General features: G+C 40.7%; 1 protein-coding gene across 1 annotated transcript in view; it reads right to left on the bottom strand.

The window, feature by feature from the left end:
* Nucleotides 1–19,173, bottom strand: part of DNAH7 (dynein axonemal heavy chain 7) — a 138,678-nt gene that overhangs the window by 62,454 nt on the left and 57,051 nt on the right. The window contains exons 32-36 of the mRNA XM_044432146.1: nucleotides 18,697–18,921; nucleotides 16,195–16,392; nucleotides 7,570–7,725; nucleotides 4,462–4,630; nucleotides 1,262–1,388 (exon numbers count right to left, since the gene is read on the bottom strand). Of these exons, the coding sequence (XP_044288081.1) occupies nucleotides 1,262–1,388; nucleotides 4,462–4,630; nucleotides 7,570–7,725; nucleotides 16,195–16,392; nucleotides 18,697–18,921 (875 nt within the window). The remainder of the gene's footprint in view (nucleotides 1–1,261; nucleotides 1,389–4,461; nucleotides 4,631–7,569; nucleotides 7,726–16,194; nucleotides 16,393–18,696; nucleotides 18,922–19,173) is intronic.

Genomic DNA, 19,173 nt, shown 5'->3' with positions numbered 1-19,173 from the left:
GGCTCAGCCGTAACATGCTAAGGGAGCCTGCTCTCCGGGATCCTTCCCAAGTGAGTTTGGAGCATTGACTGAACACCATCACTTACCAGCAAGAACATTCTGATGATATCTGATAGTATCATCAGCATGCCAATGCCACAGGATGAAAGCACGTTCAAAGGTGTCCTTGGCAACAGAAAGTGCAGCTAGCTGAGTTAGTCCCTTAGAAAACAAATGATCAAGCAACAACAGTAGAACATGTTTATAGGGCCAGTTCCCAAAATATTAAGAACAGTTTCACAAAGCCCTTCCTTTGACTGGATATTGAGTAAACAGACAGCACAGGTATGTGGATGTACAGATAAAAGATGTTGCTGGTATAGATGGAAGTTAAACTCTGCTTTGTCAATGAAATGAAAGAGGCACTTTATTTGGCAGAATGACAGAACATTTCTATGGATGTTTTCTTGGAATTAAGCCCCATGTTCAGTAAGGTCTATTCTTTAAGAAAGGTATTTAGGATTACAGTTTTAAGTAGATTAGATTAGCCTTCCACCACCTAGTGCCCTCCAGATGTGCTAGACTACAACTCTCATAATTCAAAGCCAGAATGGCTAACATCTCTAGCACTATCTTACATTTGAATTCCAAGTTTGTCAAAGGAGCTTAGGGGGCAGTTCCAAGGAGCTCAGGGAGGTAAACTAATCAGACCTCATGCATCCCTTTCAAGGCAGAGAAGAGAGGTAAAGGAATGTGTCCATATACTATTAAAGGTGAATTTCAGTTTGATTTGGTGCACAAGGTATAGATTAAGTCAACTTCAAATCAGATGGTATTAGCAAGCAGTTAGAAAACATGATTGTTAAAACTCCAGAAGAACCCTAAGACTCCTTCTAAAAGTCAAGCATCTTATTGAAACAATACATTTGTGCTAGAATTGATAACTGGGAACACACGCAATTGGGTTGATATGCTGCATGTTTTGCTTTGGTTTAAATGCTAGGCTATATTTGCATTATAAAGTTTTTTTTTTTCTTTTAGAGATACGGCAAGTTGTAAAGCAACCATGTCAGTAAACTTTAAACTCACATGGGAGATTCTGAAATGATTAACAATCCCATAATTGTTACCTTACCATCTCAATCACTTACTAAATAAAGAAGGGGGATAGGTGTCCTAAGAATCTAAGGAGCAAGATCATACAAAGCGGTTTAGGTAATTAACCAACTGTCATGTGATAATTGTTTACTGTAATATGCTACAGTATACCAAAGTCACCCACCATATAGTAAGATGCCAATCTAATATTCTGGAGAAAATGGTATACATTGAATCATCATCAAACTCATTAATCGTAATTGTATTGAAGTGTCGTAGATATCGAGGTGTGATTGGGTTTCGACCTCCACCTGTAATTATAAAAAAAATCAAGGCACTAAAACAATGCACATGCAGTTGGTATGTGTACATATGTGGAAGGTATTCAACCTGTTCTGGATGTGGTTGCCTCCTTGGGGGTTCTCCTGAAGTCATCTTTGTCATGTGAGCCTAAGGCAAACTCAGTGGCATGGAGTGCCTTCCAGCAGCTTTGGTCGGTGGACCAGTTATGCCCTTATCTGGATAGGAATAGCCTAGTTTCAGTAATCTATGCTCTGGTAATCTTTAAATTAGATTACTGCAATGCACTTTATGTGGCACTGTCACCGAAGAATGCGTAGAAGCAGCAGCTTGTGCAAAACATAGCAAGCAGACTATTAACAGGGACTTGAAGGTTTGAACACAGAAAACCAACTATGGCCCACTTGCATTAACTGCCTGTATGTTTCCAAGCCCAGTTCAAAGTTCTGGTTTTAATCAATAAAGCCTTACAAGGCTTGGAACCACAATACTTGACGGAGTGCCTCTCCCAAATACAACAAAGTGCCACCTCTAAGGGAGGCTCAGTGGGTGTCAATGAGGGGGGGGGCAGTCTCCTCAGTGGTGGCCCCGTAACTGTGGGAAAATCTCCCAATTCACCAGTCACTAACCTGTCATCCTTTTGGCTCCAGGTTAAGACACCCATCTGTAACTTTATTGCATTTAAAGGCTTTGATTAATGGCTTGATGAGGGCATCCAGGCAAGGTTTTAAACTGATTTATTCTGTATCAAATACTCTTTTAGTTGTGAAATGTAAAGTGATGTGCTTTACTTCTATTAGCCATTTGGTTTTGTTTCCATTCTCCATTTGTGAACTGAAAAGTACTTTCTTAAATCAAGGACACTGTTGCCACTGTTCACTTTTCACTCTGGCTCCACCCACTGCTACAACGTGGCCTGAGAGCATCTCTGAAATGGGATTTGGTCATTTAAACATGTGGACAATTGATTCCCATGAACATTCTCTGGCCCTTAAGTGACAGTAGCCAGTCACTTTAGCTCCCAAACTTAGCTTTGGAACCTCAAACTGTAGCCCAGCATTGTTTCAAGGCAAACTCACAATGTATCTTATTTACATTTTAACCTGTATTTCAAATACTTATATATAGCACTTCAGTTTTCTTTCTTTCTTTTTTTTAAGTCTTGGTTAGGATCAAGACTTACATAAAAAGGTAATTTCTAAGGGGCCACAGTATTGTTTCTTTAACAAAAATAGGAAAGAGTCTTGTGATGGCTTAAAGAATAAAATTCTATCTTTAAAGCTCCACTAGAGTATTTCTTGTTTTTATACTCCAATAACACTTTCGCAGCAATAGCAGAATTATGGGACATCTTTGTCAAACTTGTTTGTTTGACAACAGCTTTCCTTTATTTCAGCTAGCCTTAATGTATGATCAGTCGCATGCATAAATTTGTTTTGTTTCGCTGCTTCTAACTCTTCGTTCTAATTGCCATCTCAGTCAGTGTTTTAGTGCTGCTGTTTTTTATTTTTTGACTTGGTATCTGATGTATTTCCATTCCATTAAGCAACAGCAGAAGAAGAAACAGCATGCAGGCGCAATCCACCAGCTCTGCTGAAAGGCAAGCTCCATTTAGAGAGCCCTTCCTCTCTCTGGACACTTGCCATTCCATTAGTCAGTATAAGAACTACTGTGTTACTTTATAAACAGGTACTGGAATTTCCTTGCTTTTGTTGTCTCTCCTCATTGCTTTTTCCTGTTGGGTTGTATCTTTCATTGAAAGTCTGCAGGTAGGGATTGACTTGTTTTTACTGATCTTATATAAGCTTCTCCAGGAAGCTATTTAGCTGAAGAATGGGGTAAAATGCTCTAAACAAAACTTTTAATATTCTCCATTATGTAAGCTGCTTTTGTTGAAAGAGAGGGAATGGACACCTGGAGGCTAATGGGTTGTTCGAGGATAATCGAGACATTCCATGCCATGAGGACCACCCAGGAGAGGTTGATTGTATTACTTATTTACAGAGCAATCACATGGTCCCTAGACAGCATCTGGGGTGGCCATAAGATTCTTCAGATTCTCAGAGCTGAGATAGGAAACACAGCTCTGGCCTTGGAGCTGGGAATCCGGACTGGGATGCCTTACAACCAGAGCAGAACGTAGCATGCTGGCCACCCCTCTGAGGCCAAAAATGGACCTTGACAAAGGGGTTAAAAGGGTGGAAGGCAAAGCCATCAGAATACAAGGTGCACCAGCCTCCTTCCCTCCCTGAAATCCACCATCTAGCTGACTTGTGGAGCAGGATGAACATGGGAGTGATGGCTGCCTCCCCATTCTGCAGAAGATGCCCACTAGCCTCCAAGTTTTGAGACTTACAACCAGTGAAGCTGTGATTGATCAGAGCACATCCTTAGTCATTTAATTACAATTATAACATAGATTAAAATACAGTATATTGAATTGTACATCATATGCCTTACACAGAAGTAAACTACATATATGAAACTGTGTATACATGTATGCATAAAGCACGGACATTATCATTTGTAAAATCTAGGGTATTTTTTTGCCATGATCACACGAAAGCACACAGAAATGTACAGTGTTATGCTGCAGTTTGATACTGCGTGTGTCTTTAGAACAAATTGTTCCCTACATCCCTGCACGGAAATCTCATTTGTGATCCTAGAACCAGATGTCCCATTAGCAGAAAGAATGCACAAGTGGAGCTCTGCTGCCTTTTCCGGTTGCGTAAGCACTAGCCGACCACTTTGTCAATGTAAGATCTGTGTGCAGTGGCACAAGTGGAATGTTAATTGGATTCTCCCCTTGTGCAAAGTTCAGGACATGCACTAAGAGAATGGAATCACTGGAGACAACCCATCGGGTTGGAAGGGACCTTGGAGATCATCACTGTGCCAGAGGCCCTTCCAAGTGCTGCAGTGAACACACATGTCTCTATTTGCTTGCAAATGCACATTAGCATCTAAAACACCCCGCTTACATTCAGAATTGCATTACTAAGGAACCAAAGAAAGCTAGGAAAATGCTTATTCTTGCAAGTGTTTAGAGACCTCATCTCAGTCTAAGGAAAAAAAGCATACCTGGTGGCCCCATTGCACACATGATTTGGATATCCACAAGTCTAATCATACTGCAGTCTTTCAGGTCATACCAGTTCCAGTGATCTAACCACTGACGAAGTAACTCCACTGGCGGCTGAGCACCATAGACCTCTCTAGCTGGCATATTGACATCGTCCACAAACACAACCTGAAAACAAAACATTATTCCTCAACAAAACACTCATTCTCTACCCCACATTTCTCTTACACACACACACAAACCTTTTTTAAAAATACCTCTTGGGGAGTGAACTTCCATCTAACCAAGCAATCATAATGAACCACAAGTTCTTTGTCGTATCTCAGATGGGGTAGGGAACCTGTGGCTTTCCAAATATTGTTGAATTACAATTTCCATCATCCCCAAAGAGTGGCCAGGCAGGCTTGCTGGGACTATGAGGATAGAAGTCTAGCAACATCTGGACAGACACAGTTCTTTCCCTCTGTATAAAAATCCATGGATTTAGATATACCAGCTCCACTTAGTTGAACAGGGCATAAGTTTGCATGGACATGACAATCCATTCTGTGAATAAGCTACATGGTGTGGGATGTTCATGATGTACCCCACATATGGTCAGACTTGCCATGACTTGTTCTTCATCAGCTTCCCACAAAACCCTGCATCCCAGCATCCAGTATGGCTGAACTTTTACTGTCTCTCCCCTTCTGCTCTCACTGTCCAGTTTCCATCAGAACATTGCTTTGGTTTCCAGAGCACCATGTCAGCTGCTCCACTGGCGGTCCACTGCACTTTGGGTCAACTTTTGGGTCTTTACCTTTTTTTTTTTCCTCTGAGCAGCAGAAACATGTGCAATTTTAATCGTATTTTTTTAAAAAAATCACTTATTGTCTTTCACAGGTATACAGCTAGAGCTACCCAAACTGCAAAGCCTTGCGCAGTGAATTTTCTGGAATGTTTCTTGCATTAAAGTGCCATAGGTAACATCCATGGACATGGACCAAGCTAGGTTTTGCACACACTTTAGAGTTTTGTGGTAAAGGTTTTTTCCCTCCTGGATGGCAAGCATATCTCTCCTTTAAAAGTATGATCCTCTAGTTTTTAAGCATTTCCCTGATTGTTGTCCTTGCTCTCCACCTCTGAGTACTTCAGAAAAGGGAGATCTACATCCCTGACTCTTTGTGAACACTTTCTTTAGACAGCTGTCAAAAGTGGCCACAACAGATCACTTCTGAAACATAGAAAAGAGAGAGGAAAGTTAAGATTTGAAAGTAATTGACTGATTTCACACAACACTGTGGGTAAAATAAAACTTTGAAGGACCCAGGATGGGTTGTTGTGTCATGCAAAGCCAGTCAAGTTTAACCTCCCTCCTTCCCAACCCTAATCCCCTGCAGGGTTTGCCTCTGTCTTGGCCACTTCCATCCTCACTGAGATTAGCTAAATAGGCTTAATGTCAAACCCACAAGCTGATACACATTTGCAAGAACGAAACAATTAAAACACCTTCCTTGCAGAGTGAAATATTTGCAGTTTCTTTGCATTTGAATGAAGAGAAGGTTTAGTTCCAACTGCTGGACAGCACAGATCCAAGGTCTTGCAAGCAGATGTTACCAGATGTGCTGTCCGGCGCTGTTCTCATTTGTTTAACAGTACATACTTCTCCACAGGACTGTGACCTTAAACTCTGAATTATGTCACTGCATAAGGTTAGCAAATTCAGTTCTTAATCAGAGTCTTAATTCAGTTCTTAATTCTCAGTTCCTCTGCCAGCAAGCCAAACAGTGGATGTTAAGACTACTGTTCAATTTTTTTCACTAGCTTTACTACTTGTGCAAATTGCCTCTGCCTAATTTTTTCTGGTTCTTTTCCCCATACTACTCCCCTCTGCCACATCCCAGCCTACAAGTGCTCTTCCCAAAAGGACAGGAAAGCCTCGCTGCAATTAACAGACTTCCACTTGTAAAACTTTCTTTCCTTCTGAGTGCAGAATAAAACATGTATAGTCATCCAGGCAATTGAGTTGATTTAAAAAGCTGTTATGGAAATTTCTTAGTGCTGTTCTATTCGATAGCTGGTTTTATACTAGCAATGTAACAGGTTTGAGCTGTCTAATAACTTGAAAGATAAAAGAAACATGGATGGGAGACTACTGGAAGTCCCATCAAGAAGCATACAATAAATATAGCAATAAAGATTGTGTGAAACATTATCTGGCTTTCCCGCCTTTACTTTTAGTAAGGGTACAGCACCGGAGAAATTCTTAGGAACATAGGGTAGGGTCCTCCCGATACTGTTGGGCTCCAACTTCCACCAGCCCTCTATGCTATATCTCTATACCTCTGAAGGGCAAAGTGCCTCTCTCAGATGCTACAAAACCAGTGATTTTCAAACCTTGCCATAGTTAACTCCCAGTTTCAACTTGTGCAGTGCTATGATACAGCCCCTTGGCTAATAATCAAGGATAGTGGAAACTGTAGCGCAACAACATTGTGCAGATTGTCCGTTCCTGAGACAGAGACCTCTGCATCACAGATGGAGCCAAAGGGTGCAATCCTTTGCATGTTTAGACAGAAATAAGTCCTGTCATTCCCAGCATTCTCCATACTGGCTGGAGAATGCTGAGAACATTTTTCCAACTAAATGTTCATAGGACTGTGCCTTAAAGCTGCAATCCTAAATGCATTTCCATGGGAGTCCCATTAAGCCCAGTAAGATTTACTTCTGAGCAGATGTATAATATTGTACTGTAAATCACCCAGTTCTGGCTTTTACAAAGCCGGCAGTATCGAGATTGGTTTGAGTCTTGACACTTCCTTGTTAGATGTTAAAATTCCAACTTGAGCAACAGTTTGGTTTGCCGTCTGCTCAAAATGTCAAAAGAATTGAAAGTTAGTCACCAAGTATAGCTCTTCCCCTTTACCTGGTAGGCACTAATAATGTTGTGCTAGCATTGGCTTGCACTAGTATTGGTTTACACTAGCACACCATCATTAGCACTTGTGCTGTGACACTACTGGATACGGCCCTATGTGTACATTGCTGTCCTCCGGTATTTGAACAAAAGCTCCATGTGCAGATCTGCCATAAGTGGTATGGTAAGTCTATGTAGTTTTAAAAGTTACCATTTTCTTCCCAAGAGGGGGACCAAAGACTCCTTTTCTCCTTTTATCAAGCTTTGACATAATGATGTTCTGAGTCTGAGCTGCCGTAGTCTGTGCTGAGAAGTTAATGAGCAGTGGTTTGTAGATTTCCTTATTTAAGCGGTTTAAGAGAAAATCCTGTAAAAATGGTTAAAAAAAGGAAAAAGATTGGGTCTCATGAGTATATAAATCTGACAGCTTATACCCTTCTAGCAAGGCACAAGCCTCTGTTTTTATTGCTAGTCATCTAAATGGGGTGGTTTTTCACATCAAATTTGTGAGCCATTCTGCTTCTAAAAATGATGAGACGATAACGAATCCATAGTCATTAACATTCAGAGCTCTTTAATGAGGTTCCTGCAGAAATAAACCAGGGTGATTCAGATTTTAAGGATCCATGTTTTTAAAGATTATGGCGCAATAGATCATTGATGCTTCACAATATTATCACAGACACTTTAACTACTTACAGTATATCATATTAATGCATGAAGTGTTTGTCTCGTTAATTAATTCTCTTGTGTATGAGGTAGTTCAGAGTTTGCCAGATGACCTAAGTTCAGTGGAGGCATCTGTACTGATGGGCTTTTTATGTTTTCCTAAAATCCCAGGTGTGCAAGAAATACTTTTGCACAAAACATTAACATCCAAAGAACAGTGTAATAGATCCCTTCATAATTATATTCGAATATATAGCCAAGCAAGGCAGGACATTCCATTTGTACTAAATGCAGATTTAGCTGTGCAACTTAGCTGCACACAACCTATTTACTTCCATTTAGTGCTACTAAATACTTAATAGTCGTGTTTTTAGAGTAACTAGATTTGCTGTTAGTGATCTTGGTAAACTTTACTGTCCTCAGAAAGCTAAAACTAAATGGATTTGTACAATAACCAGTTTGTGCAACAACATTCTGGGTGTTCTGTAATTAGTACATATTTTCCTATGGAACAGGAAGGAAGTGACATATCAGAACATAACATATGAAGACTAATTAAGCTCAATGCTGTTTTTATATCCCTCTGAAAGGTAAAGCTCCTCTTTGAGATGCTACAAACCAAGGTTCTCCAAATCTTAGCACAATGACTTCTAGTTTCAATGTGTGCATTATGATGTTGCAGCCACAGAGGAAAAGAACAAATAAGCAAGTGTCATTATTACATTACATTTCTAAACCATTCATAGCTGAAGCTCTCTGGGTGGTTCACAACATTTAAGCCACCCATCCCAACGTCAACCAGGCCTAATACTGCTTAGCTTCCAAGGCAGGATCAGGCACTTCAGTCTATATGGAAGCTGTACAAGGTAGGCATTGTGATATTGTACCTGTACAGTGGCTTTCAGCAACCAGTATACACTTATATGATCAGTCTAAGGCAGGGTACAAAATGCCAGCCCTCTTACATCTGCTTCACTCCCCCAAAATTGTGGTGGGGCTATCTGAGGTCCTCATGTCTGTGCTGGCAAGGGAAACCCCCCCTTATCCTTGACCTCTGAAGAGATCTCATGAAAGACAGAAGGGATGGGATTCTCTGAACAGAGACACCCCAAGCATGGGTATGTATATTCACCTGCATAGCCCTTGATACCATCCAATGTGGCCCTTGGGGCCAAAAAGGTTGGTGTATCCCTACCCTACAGCCAACTGGATCTGCTGAAGACCACTGCACAGTCTAGGCTGAGTATGCATGGCCCTCACCATGTACCTGGGCCCAGGTAAAACGTGACCAGAGTACCGTATTTTTCCATCTATAAGACACCCCCATGTATAGGATGCCTCCCACTTTTCTTACCCAAAATTCAGAAATCAATATTTTAAACACTAAATAGAAGACATTTTTATTTAGTGATTAGGCAACGTTTACATACCAATGCTATGATATTATGCATCACACTTAGCTCTGAGCCAATCACTTTATTCAGCCTCTATTGCATCACTGGTTTCTTCTTCATCATTTTAAGCTTGGTTGACACACATAAGCCACTCTGGCGCTGCTCCAAGATCCAAGACTTAAGCCTCTGCTCCAAGTTTGGCAATTCTGCTGATTTTCCTCTCAAGGCCGCCTTCTTTTTTGGCATCTTAAGGAGCTGATCTTCCTGTTTTCTCCACTTTCTGATCATGCACTCAGTGGGAGAAGTTGCAAACTGTCTCTCTGCAGCTCTATTTCCATGCTCTTTTGCATAACTGATTACATCCAGTTTAAATTTCGCGAAGTAAGACATTTGCTTACTGGTACCGGTATTTATTTTTTTGTTTGCTGACATTTTTATGGGCTCAAAACGCTCCAACACTACCACTCCCTGTTGCATCTGGGCACTGGCTACACGCTCTCCGCAGCATCAGCTGACGTCAATTACATAAGGCTCATGAATGGAATAAAACTTTTAGATTGTCTCAGCAATCGGAATTTTCGCTCATGAGGCTAGTTTGCAGAGATAAGGTATCGGCAGTTTCGCAACCGCGATTCTCCTCTCAGCCACCCTCCCCCCATGTATAAGACACCCCTCCATTTTTAGGTAAATATTTTAAAGAAAAAGTATGGTCTTATACACAGAAAAATACGGTAAGTTAAGAGAGTAATCCAAGGTAGCATGCAGTATCCTGGACAGAAATTACAATGTTGGCAAGCCTCTTTCCAGCCCAGTTGATAGTTTGGGGATGAAAGTGTGCCTCCCAAGCAATTCCTCCACCCTGTTTAAGTGTATGTCTGAGAAACACACTCATATCCTAACACCTTTTCCACACTTCTTCCTATGTCATCAACTCTATCAAACAGCCAGTGATGAAAAGAAACAAGAACAAGTATCTGTTATGAACAGAGAATTAACAAATTTTACAGTGTTGCAAACACTCCTTGGGTTTTGATCCAAGTTGAGGCATGTGCAACAGGGCTGGTCGAAGTGACCCCCACTCCCTTTTCCTTTCAGCAGCCCCTCCAGCTGCCTGAAAATGCTACACAAATTGTTGGAGCACCTTGCTGAATGGGATCATCTGTAGTACAGGGAGGACAAGGCAACCCTAACTATCAAGCAGAGCCCCCCTTTTATGAGTGAAGTCTTTCCACCCATGGAAGGCAGATCTTGATCTAATTATACACCTGTATCATTGTAAGGATTGCACACACACCTGACATACGTTCTGGGTTCAGTACTGATTTACATGATATCCTATGAATATTTGTTCAGATGTCCCACTGACATCCGTGGGATTAAGTTCAGGAAGACCTGCATAAGACTGAAATCTTGTTAAGTTACTGCTGTTTTTCTTTATGCTAACTTAAATCTGATGTTTAAATCCAGTGTTAGCCTTTAATACTGAGGGATTAGTAAAGAACAGAAGTTCAAAATGTGCTACTCTCAAGCCTTATCTCGTTGCCCCCAAATGCCCAGCATCTACCCCTGCCAAAAGCGGGGGGAGAGGAGGGAGAAAAAGTGCTTTAGGAATATGTTGTCTGGTTCCTGCCACAAAAGCCCCATTCTGAGAGCAGGATGCTCCTCATTGCATAGAGTGACATAGGAAGCAGGACTAGAAGACTCCTGCCAAATTCCTAGGATGCTCTCTGGATCTGCCAATAATGAGGCTTTTACGGCAAAAACCAAAGTCTCCATTCCTAGAGCTTTTTCCCTTAAAAAAAAACAAAACAATTGGTTAAGGATGGCTGGGAAGGGGACTGCAACATCTGGACTGTGATGTTGAACAGATGCTGTTGCAGCTGGTGTGTGAGGCAGAGGCAGAATGTGTGTGACTGGTGTGTGCATGCAGGTGTGAGCAAGAATGTATGCCCGCTCCCTTGTGCAGCCCCCACCACCCCAGCAGAAAGCTGATGCAGCTCTTGGGGCCAAAGAGCTGTGCAGCTCAGAGGCAGAACTTTGGTTTAAAGATCCAAAGCTCCCTGTGCACTTGCAGTCATCCTTGCTTCTTATTCTGGTTGTTATGCTGAAGCAATCAGAATCATTTTTAAATGGTTCCCAATGGTTCCTTACCACCATTATGACAACTTCTTCTGAACTGGAAAAAGATGTTGATGGTATTTATAGGACAGGACAACAGACCCGACCTTTAGCAGATACAAATTCAGGCCAGGAATCAAACAGAAAGCCAAACCATAGCTAAACTTTATAGCAGATTCAGGGCTTCCACCAGAACATCAGCTCTGCATCCCTTTCTCTTCTTGCTCCAGCAGCTCACAGGATCTATGAAGCCTCAAGACGGGATACGAGCTTCCGCATCTCAGCATCACTTAGCTAGCTGTGGTTTGTGAAGACTGGGGAAATTTGCAGCCTCGGGATGTCATGACACACAGTGACTATCCTGACCCATTACAGGGGTGGGGGAAGAGGAGCAGAACAAGACAGGTCAGAGCTGCTGTAATTTGTTGGCAGCTGCATTCCCGCTGGAACATCTCGCTCCAGCCTCAGCCTTGCAACAGCGTGAGCATTGCAGGCTTCTTCTCATCAGCACAAATTAATATTTAATTTTTGCCAAAGATAATTCTCCAGCTAAATATATAAGGCACTGATTTGGTGCTTTCTCTGAACCTTAGGTCCCATGTTACTAATATTTTATAACTGTGATAAATCAGTCACATTAAAGAGTAATTAAATAAAGCCAATTACAGCCCTTTATTGCGAAAATAATTTTCCAGTTTAGTTACTTCATGTTAACCAGAATGAATGTATAAATATCAGATTCGGCAAAATGATTGTAAGAGGCCACTTTCTACTTTTCACTGAAGAGCAAATCTAATTATGCATAACATTAATGCAAGAATTAATTGCACTAATAAAAAGTCATTTGTAGTAAGGGAAGGCACAAAGAAAAGTAACTTACAGGATGACAATAATTACTTAGGGGTTCTTTAATAGTCATCTGATTGAGATTACAACCATCATTCTTCCAGATAAGGAGCCCGTAACTTTATGTCACTTACATGGATAATGGAGTGGAACTCCAAGCAACTCTACAAAATGCCAAAACAATACTTTAAATGTGGTAATATTTATGTTCCTAATGTTAGCTAATTGGGCAAAGGAATTTTGATGAGCATCAAATTAAGAACTGAACAGCTAAGAGCATGCATTTTGACTGATTGAAAGGGAGAGAAATTCCTTTCTAGAGTAAACCAAAAATAACACAAATGGCCAACTTGAAACATGACTGTCACAACTTACACAAATAGCATGGGCATGACCCTCCTGGACAGGGGCAGGATGGAACAGGGGAATGACCATGCCATAATGACCATGAACATACCCACCTGCCTGATGCTTCCTATACTGCTCTCTGTGCCAAAGACCAGTGGCAAAACTACACCAAGGAATGGTGAACAGCACATGTATGCCTGTGAGCACAGAAGCAGCATTGTCAATGCAGCCCCGGCTGCCCCTGAACTACCCTTCCATCATCTGATAACCATGCTAGCTGGGGATGATTGGAGTTGTTATCCAATGCATCTAGAAGGCACCAGCATGAGGAAGGCTGATCCTAAGACTTTCGACTTTAGCTGTATCACATTAGTCAAAAAGGCTGGCAGTTCATTGTACTATAATAGAAGTATTTGGATAAGGTTTTCCACAGACTTTCTGACTGCTACCACTGCTGTGTTAACATTCCATTGATAGATAACAGTTTTAATAATAAAAATATAAAGCAATAATAGCTTTAATGGAATTTGATAATCTCATCAGCAGGTCATGATATACATTATATATTATAAATAATCAATGTTATCATTAAAAAACCAGAAAATAAACATGGTACCCCAACCTGGCAGAGGCACACAATTGCCTATATATGAATATTCTCCTAAATATTCTTCATGTGTAGTAAAGGGGAACACATGGGCCCCAGGTCTAGTAATTCCCAGTGTTTTATTTAGTAACACAATTACATTACTTGATGGATTAATTAATGTATTAGAACGTTTCTAACCTACCCTGTCTCAACTGATTTCTGGGCAGAGCACAACAAAACTTAAGAAACCAATCCCTTATAGGCACCAGCAGCCCAAGCAAACAAGTCAGCAATGGAGCTACATTCCATAAAGTCAGCTCTTAACCTGGTGCTGAAATGAGGCCAACACTGGTGCCAGCTAGGACCCCAAGAGGAGAATGTCCATCGCCATGGCACCACCACCTTCAAGCATCTGGGAGCCATTATTTTAGCAGGAACATTCAAGTTGTGCTGCAATGCTCATCCAGCACAGAGCTTTGCTTCATTGGACAATCCCGGACTGAGGCCACATGCCAAAGCCACTCTATGTATTTGGTACAGTTATGCTCATTCTGAATGTCGTTATCTTCTAACATTCCTGTAGGTGGAATGGGTGCTTTCTCACACTACGACTAGAGGAGCCCAAGCTAAATTACAGTTCTAAAAAAAACCCAGTAAGATATTAACAAGTATCTTTTTTAATTTCTCAAGAATGTTTATATAGTGAGGAATGCAATAAAACCCCTACACAGTTCAAAATGCCATGGAGTCTTTACTGTAGGGGTCCAGCTTTCCAAATAGAATATTCAATGTCTCTAATGATTCAAGTGTTAAAATGCAAACTGCACTTGACCCAGCAGAACCCACATTTGAGAAAGGAAGGAACTCAGAATTTTTTTTGCAAGATTGATATTTTCACAAGCAGAATGCAATATTCACAGTATACTTGACTGAAGAAATCATAATATATAGCCAGAAAACTCTAACAGATATATTATCATTTGTCCCAAGCTGGCCTGTGTTGTTTTATTATTCCAAGTGGCTGATCCATCTGAGCTGAATGCTCTCTAGGATTCCTTGTAATGTCAGAATGGATGTTGTGGCACAGTACTTTGGTAGTGCTCTAATGCTGCCATGCCAAGAGCCTTGCCTTTCACAAAATGAAGGTACAGGACTCTTCAGAAACAAAATGTACAGTCACTTGTGTTCTATTGCTGCAAAAGATACTCAGAATATCCCCTGCAGTCAATATGCTAACATCAACCAGAACATTTATGCATGGTTTCCACAATAAGTGAAATGTTAATTCTTTACGTAGTGCATGTTATCTTTATGACCCTTATTAATTATCTAGCTAGCTAGCTCTGTGAGGCTTGTACAGCTGCTGTTTCAATTTTAATTGTGTTTCCTTATATTTTTTAAGTCAGCTTCTTTTTGGGGGGGGGAGCATTCCAGAATGAAAAGTGACATAGCAGTGCCAACAGAAATAAATAATGATATTCATCTCTCAAAGGGAGGCAAAAGTTAATTATTTTACATAACAGAAAGTCTGGAAAACATGAATTAGAAGAAAACAGACAACTGCTTGTTGATCTTCCACTTTGTTATAGATATATATTTTAAATAAATAATAAATAAATAACTTTTCAGACCAAACAGGAGCCCCCAGACAATACACAAAAATATTTTAAAACATTAAAACAAAACAGGATAACAAACACAGTATTATTAAAACCTCAGATAGAAGAATCTGCCCTAAAAACCATTAAAAACCATTAGAAAAACCATTAAAAGTAAACATAACCAAAAAAGGCAGCACACCCTGCCTAAAGCTGAGCAAAGAGGGCACCAGTCGCATTCTTGGAAGGGCACTGCCACAGAAAAGGCCCTGGTCCACATGCCCACCAACCTTGCCTCTTCTGGTGATGGGACACAAAACAGGTCTCCTGAGAGGGACTGTGAACTATAAGAAGGTTCATCGGGGGAAGACAGTCTTTCAGACAATCCATTAAAGCCTTCACAGGTACAAAACCAGTGCATTGAAGTAAACCTCTTTACTCTGCCTGAAATGCTACCCACCCACACATGAATTTTCTGATTATCTTACCTCTCCACCCTCTTTGTGGGCCTCCTCTTTAATTATGGTTGTTGTGTTTACTTTCAATCTTCATTGTTTTGCACCTTTATATCTACCTCCTTTGTGCTTTTCACCATTCCAAAACAATCCACTGCCTGAATCAAAGACCAAATGGAGCAGCACTCCCACCCAACTGCGGCCAACACTTTCAAGCATCTTGCTGCACTCTCCAGACACTTTCATCTCATATGGTGCCACCTGAAGCACCCTTTTCCCTATATGCTCACTCCTTAAGTCTCCGCTCTGCTACAATATTGCCTAATTATTTTCTCTGTTCACAACCTACACCCTTTTTCCTTTGAAGCTGCACCATTTTTCCTTTGAAGCAGTTTCCTTTGGAACTGGAACTTCCACCATGCATGCATGCTCTCTTCACCTTGGGTTTTCAGAGCTGATTTTTTCTCCCTCACGCCTTCCCTCTCTCCCCTAAAATGCCTTATCTTTAATTAGATTGTAAGTTAAGTTAACCACAATCTGTGGTTGTGTTCTATTAGTTTTATTTTTTATGTGCCTAGATTCTACAGGCACTAAATAAATAAATAGCAAAATGAGGACAGCCTACTCAATATGCCTTCTATAGCAAGTCTCCCTACCCTGCCGAGATATGAAGGAATAAGGGAAAATTGTGTCCAAAGTGGAGGACAAGGGTAATGTTAAAGAAACAAAGGGTCCAAGTTTTCCTGGAAAAACCCATTTCTTTGATCTGAAACAGCAGAGATTTCCCTTGTTTTTTATGCAAATTTCAAGTCTACTTACTATAATATATACACTTTTGCCAGTTCCTGTTGGTCCAACAAATATGTAAGGTTTTTGATGTGTTGTCAATAGATCCATTAATGAAAAATATCGAATGGTATCCAGAGTGGGGACAATTATTTCATTGAACAACATATCTTTTGAGATTGGTGGAGCTGTCTCAAGTGCTTGTATCCAAGGCTCCCATCTTCCAGCTCCCTGTTTCAAAATATAGTATCAAACCCATTAGACAACACTGCAGTAAGAAAAAAAAAATCTTTGTGAACATATATTGCCGGATCCAGTAAGATCACGCACACCTGTCAACTTTTCTGACCTCAACCCTCCTCCGGCTCAAAGGAGGACTGAGAAGGGATGAGGCTTCAGCCAGTAATCCTTTATCTTCTATTCCAACCTCTTCCAGGCCAGGGGGCACCATTCTGATGCAGTCCTCCCTACCCCCACAATGTAAAGATGAATAATGGCTCTGTAACTAGACAGTTCAGCGTGAGTGGAGTTTACAGCAGACCCAGACCTGCCAGACTTTCAAAGTCTTCTACCAGAGATATGTCACACTGGGAATCCTGTTTCATTTAAGCCTGGCAGGATTCCAACAGGTTTGTATTCCAGTAACCACTATCAGACTATAGCAGATTTTTTCCCTGATTCCATAAAGGTTTAGTACATTTTTCAGATTCTGTAAATTTGTGCAAAATGGGGAGGGGGCTTTTAAATGGTGGTATGACTTTAAAAAATATTTTTAATTGGTAATTTTATGAAAATATGCATTATTGCAAGTCCCCCTATCTACCTGGGGGCACCACAAAGGCATACTCCCCTTTGCCTCTCCACCCTCAAAATGCATATTGCCATCTTAAAAATAACAAACAATAAATTGACTCAACACACTACAAACGGAGTTGATGCCAGTGGGGGGGCAGGGAATGAGATCCATAGGGCCAAACTGCAAAATCCGTAAGATTTTTACCCCCACAAATGAAATTTGTGTACCATCATAGCTTCTATAATTTGCTGAGATGACGGTTCTGAGATGACGGTTCTTTCTGCATAACTTCTAATGAATATAGATTTGACTGTGATCTTGAAAGACCCTTGCCTTGCCCTCCTGAGTAGCTAAACTGAATGCAGGTCTGGGACTATGGTCAAGGCAATCCGGGTCCTAGTCTCCAACTCAGCCATGGAGCCAACTGGGTACCTTTGGGCCAGTCACAGACTCTCAGCCCAACCTACCTCACAGGGTTGTCAATGTGAGAATAAGATTGAGGGCAGGAAGAGAAGCATGATGTAAGCTCTTTAAAAGAAAAAAGTTTTTCTTTAGTTCTTTAAAAGATTTAAACCAAACAAATAAATAACTCCTCCTTCCAGCTCCTTCAGAACCATTACCCTGGGACACCCATGTTTTCATCACAAATTGTGCTTGAAAAAAGAACACTGGATGTCCACTGTGCCCTGAATTTAAATCTCAAGACCATACATGCAGGGCCTAGCCTATGGCCAGGGCCCATCACCTCCTGTGAACAGGCAGCAACCAACCCACATTTCACTCAGTCCTTCCTTGGGCTGAGGGTATTGAAGGCAGAAGGCAAATAAGCTCCTTATCTCTTCCAAATGGATGACTAGCTTCAGTGCAAGTGCACATACCTCCTAATCAGATCCAAATCAATATATTGCTAAACACTAAACTGTCCTTTACTAAAGGTTCATATGTTGTTTTCTGGCACACATATGTAATGTTAGCAAAACTTTATGACTTCTAATAATTGGGCAAGATCCCATTTGGCAACTAGCACTAATGTAAATTAGGTTACGGTAGTGTATGCTATCCACTAGCACAATGCCAACAGCATTTGGTAGCATTAACAGATCTACTGAGGAAACCTGTCATGCTAGCTGACATGATTGCCATTGCACTGGAGGCAGTGTAGGGTAACACAACTTAATTTACATGAGTGACAGTGCCAAAAAGGATGTTTCCTGTTATTATTATATTTATTGACTCATTCCTGATTATTTCTAATCAACATGTTAGCTGCTGGCACCAATTCCTTGGGACAGGCTGGCCAACATTGAAACCATAAATCATTAAAATCAACACTTAAATGTGTTTACTGATTTGAGGCACAACTTAATCATGTTAAATTCCCACAGACTGCAATCAAAAAGATTAAGCACTTGCTTAATTAACTCTCCCACTGAAAACAATATGATTTAAGTGCTCAACTTTGGCTAAAACATGCCCTTTGTCAACTACTTTCTGACATGTGATAAGGAACTAATTTTACTCAGTACTACCCATTATTTCTCCTCCTCTTTGTCAGAACATGATAGACTGAGAAATGCATTCCTAGTATATGGATCTTTCCTCCGGCCATGACTGATTCATTTTTGTAAGGAATGGATTCCATAATTCAATAAATGATATCAATTTAAGTTATAGACTACACTGGAAATCAGTTTACCAATTAATTGCCACAAAATTTTGCTCAGACTAAGCACACTCACATCTTTGACAAACCGGTAATCATAGATTGTTCCATCTTCTGGGTAGGGGACAGTCAAAATTTTTGCACGAAGGTGCTCAACACCACTCAACAATTTATATTTTTCTCTCGTTTCATCACTCATTGGTCCTTGAAGAAGTTCTCGCACTATCTTGTCAAATTTCAGCCTATCGGCTTCTCTACAGCTGGCTCCAACAGACCAGGTGAGCGCAAACACAAAAGTGCTCTGGATTGTTGCAAGAGGAAACAGATGTGAACTAACAGTTCATTAACAACTCAACGCTCTTTTGAGATTACAAAGATGATGTATGCATTGAGCAGATGAGCTAAGTAGGTCAGAACAAGTCAATTAATTAGCATCAAAGAAGAGCTGTGCAGGGGTGGAAAAGACATGCAGCCCAATCCTAAACTTTTTAAAGTAATTTCTGCAGCATTCAATGGATCGTACTCGCAGATAGGTTTGCATACCACTTCTGTT

Source organism: Varanus komodoensis, unplaced genomic scaffold, assembly GCF_004798865.1.
Source record: "Varanus komodoensis strain SLA01 unplaced genomic scaffold, ASM479886v1 scaffold23, whole genome shotgun sequence".
NCBI classification, from domain to species: domain Eukaryota; kingdom Metazoa; phylum Chordata; class Lepidosauria; order Squamata; family Varanidae; genus Varanus; species Varanus komodoensis.
This window is presented reverse-complemented; position numbering and strand designations above follow the sequence as displayed.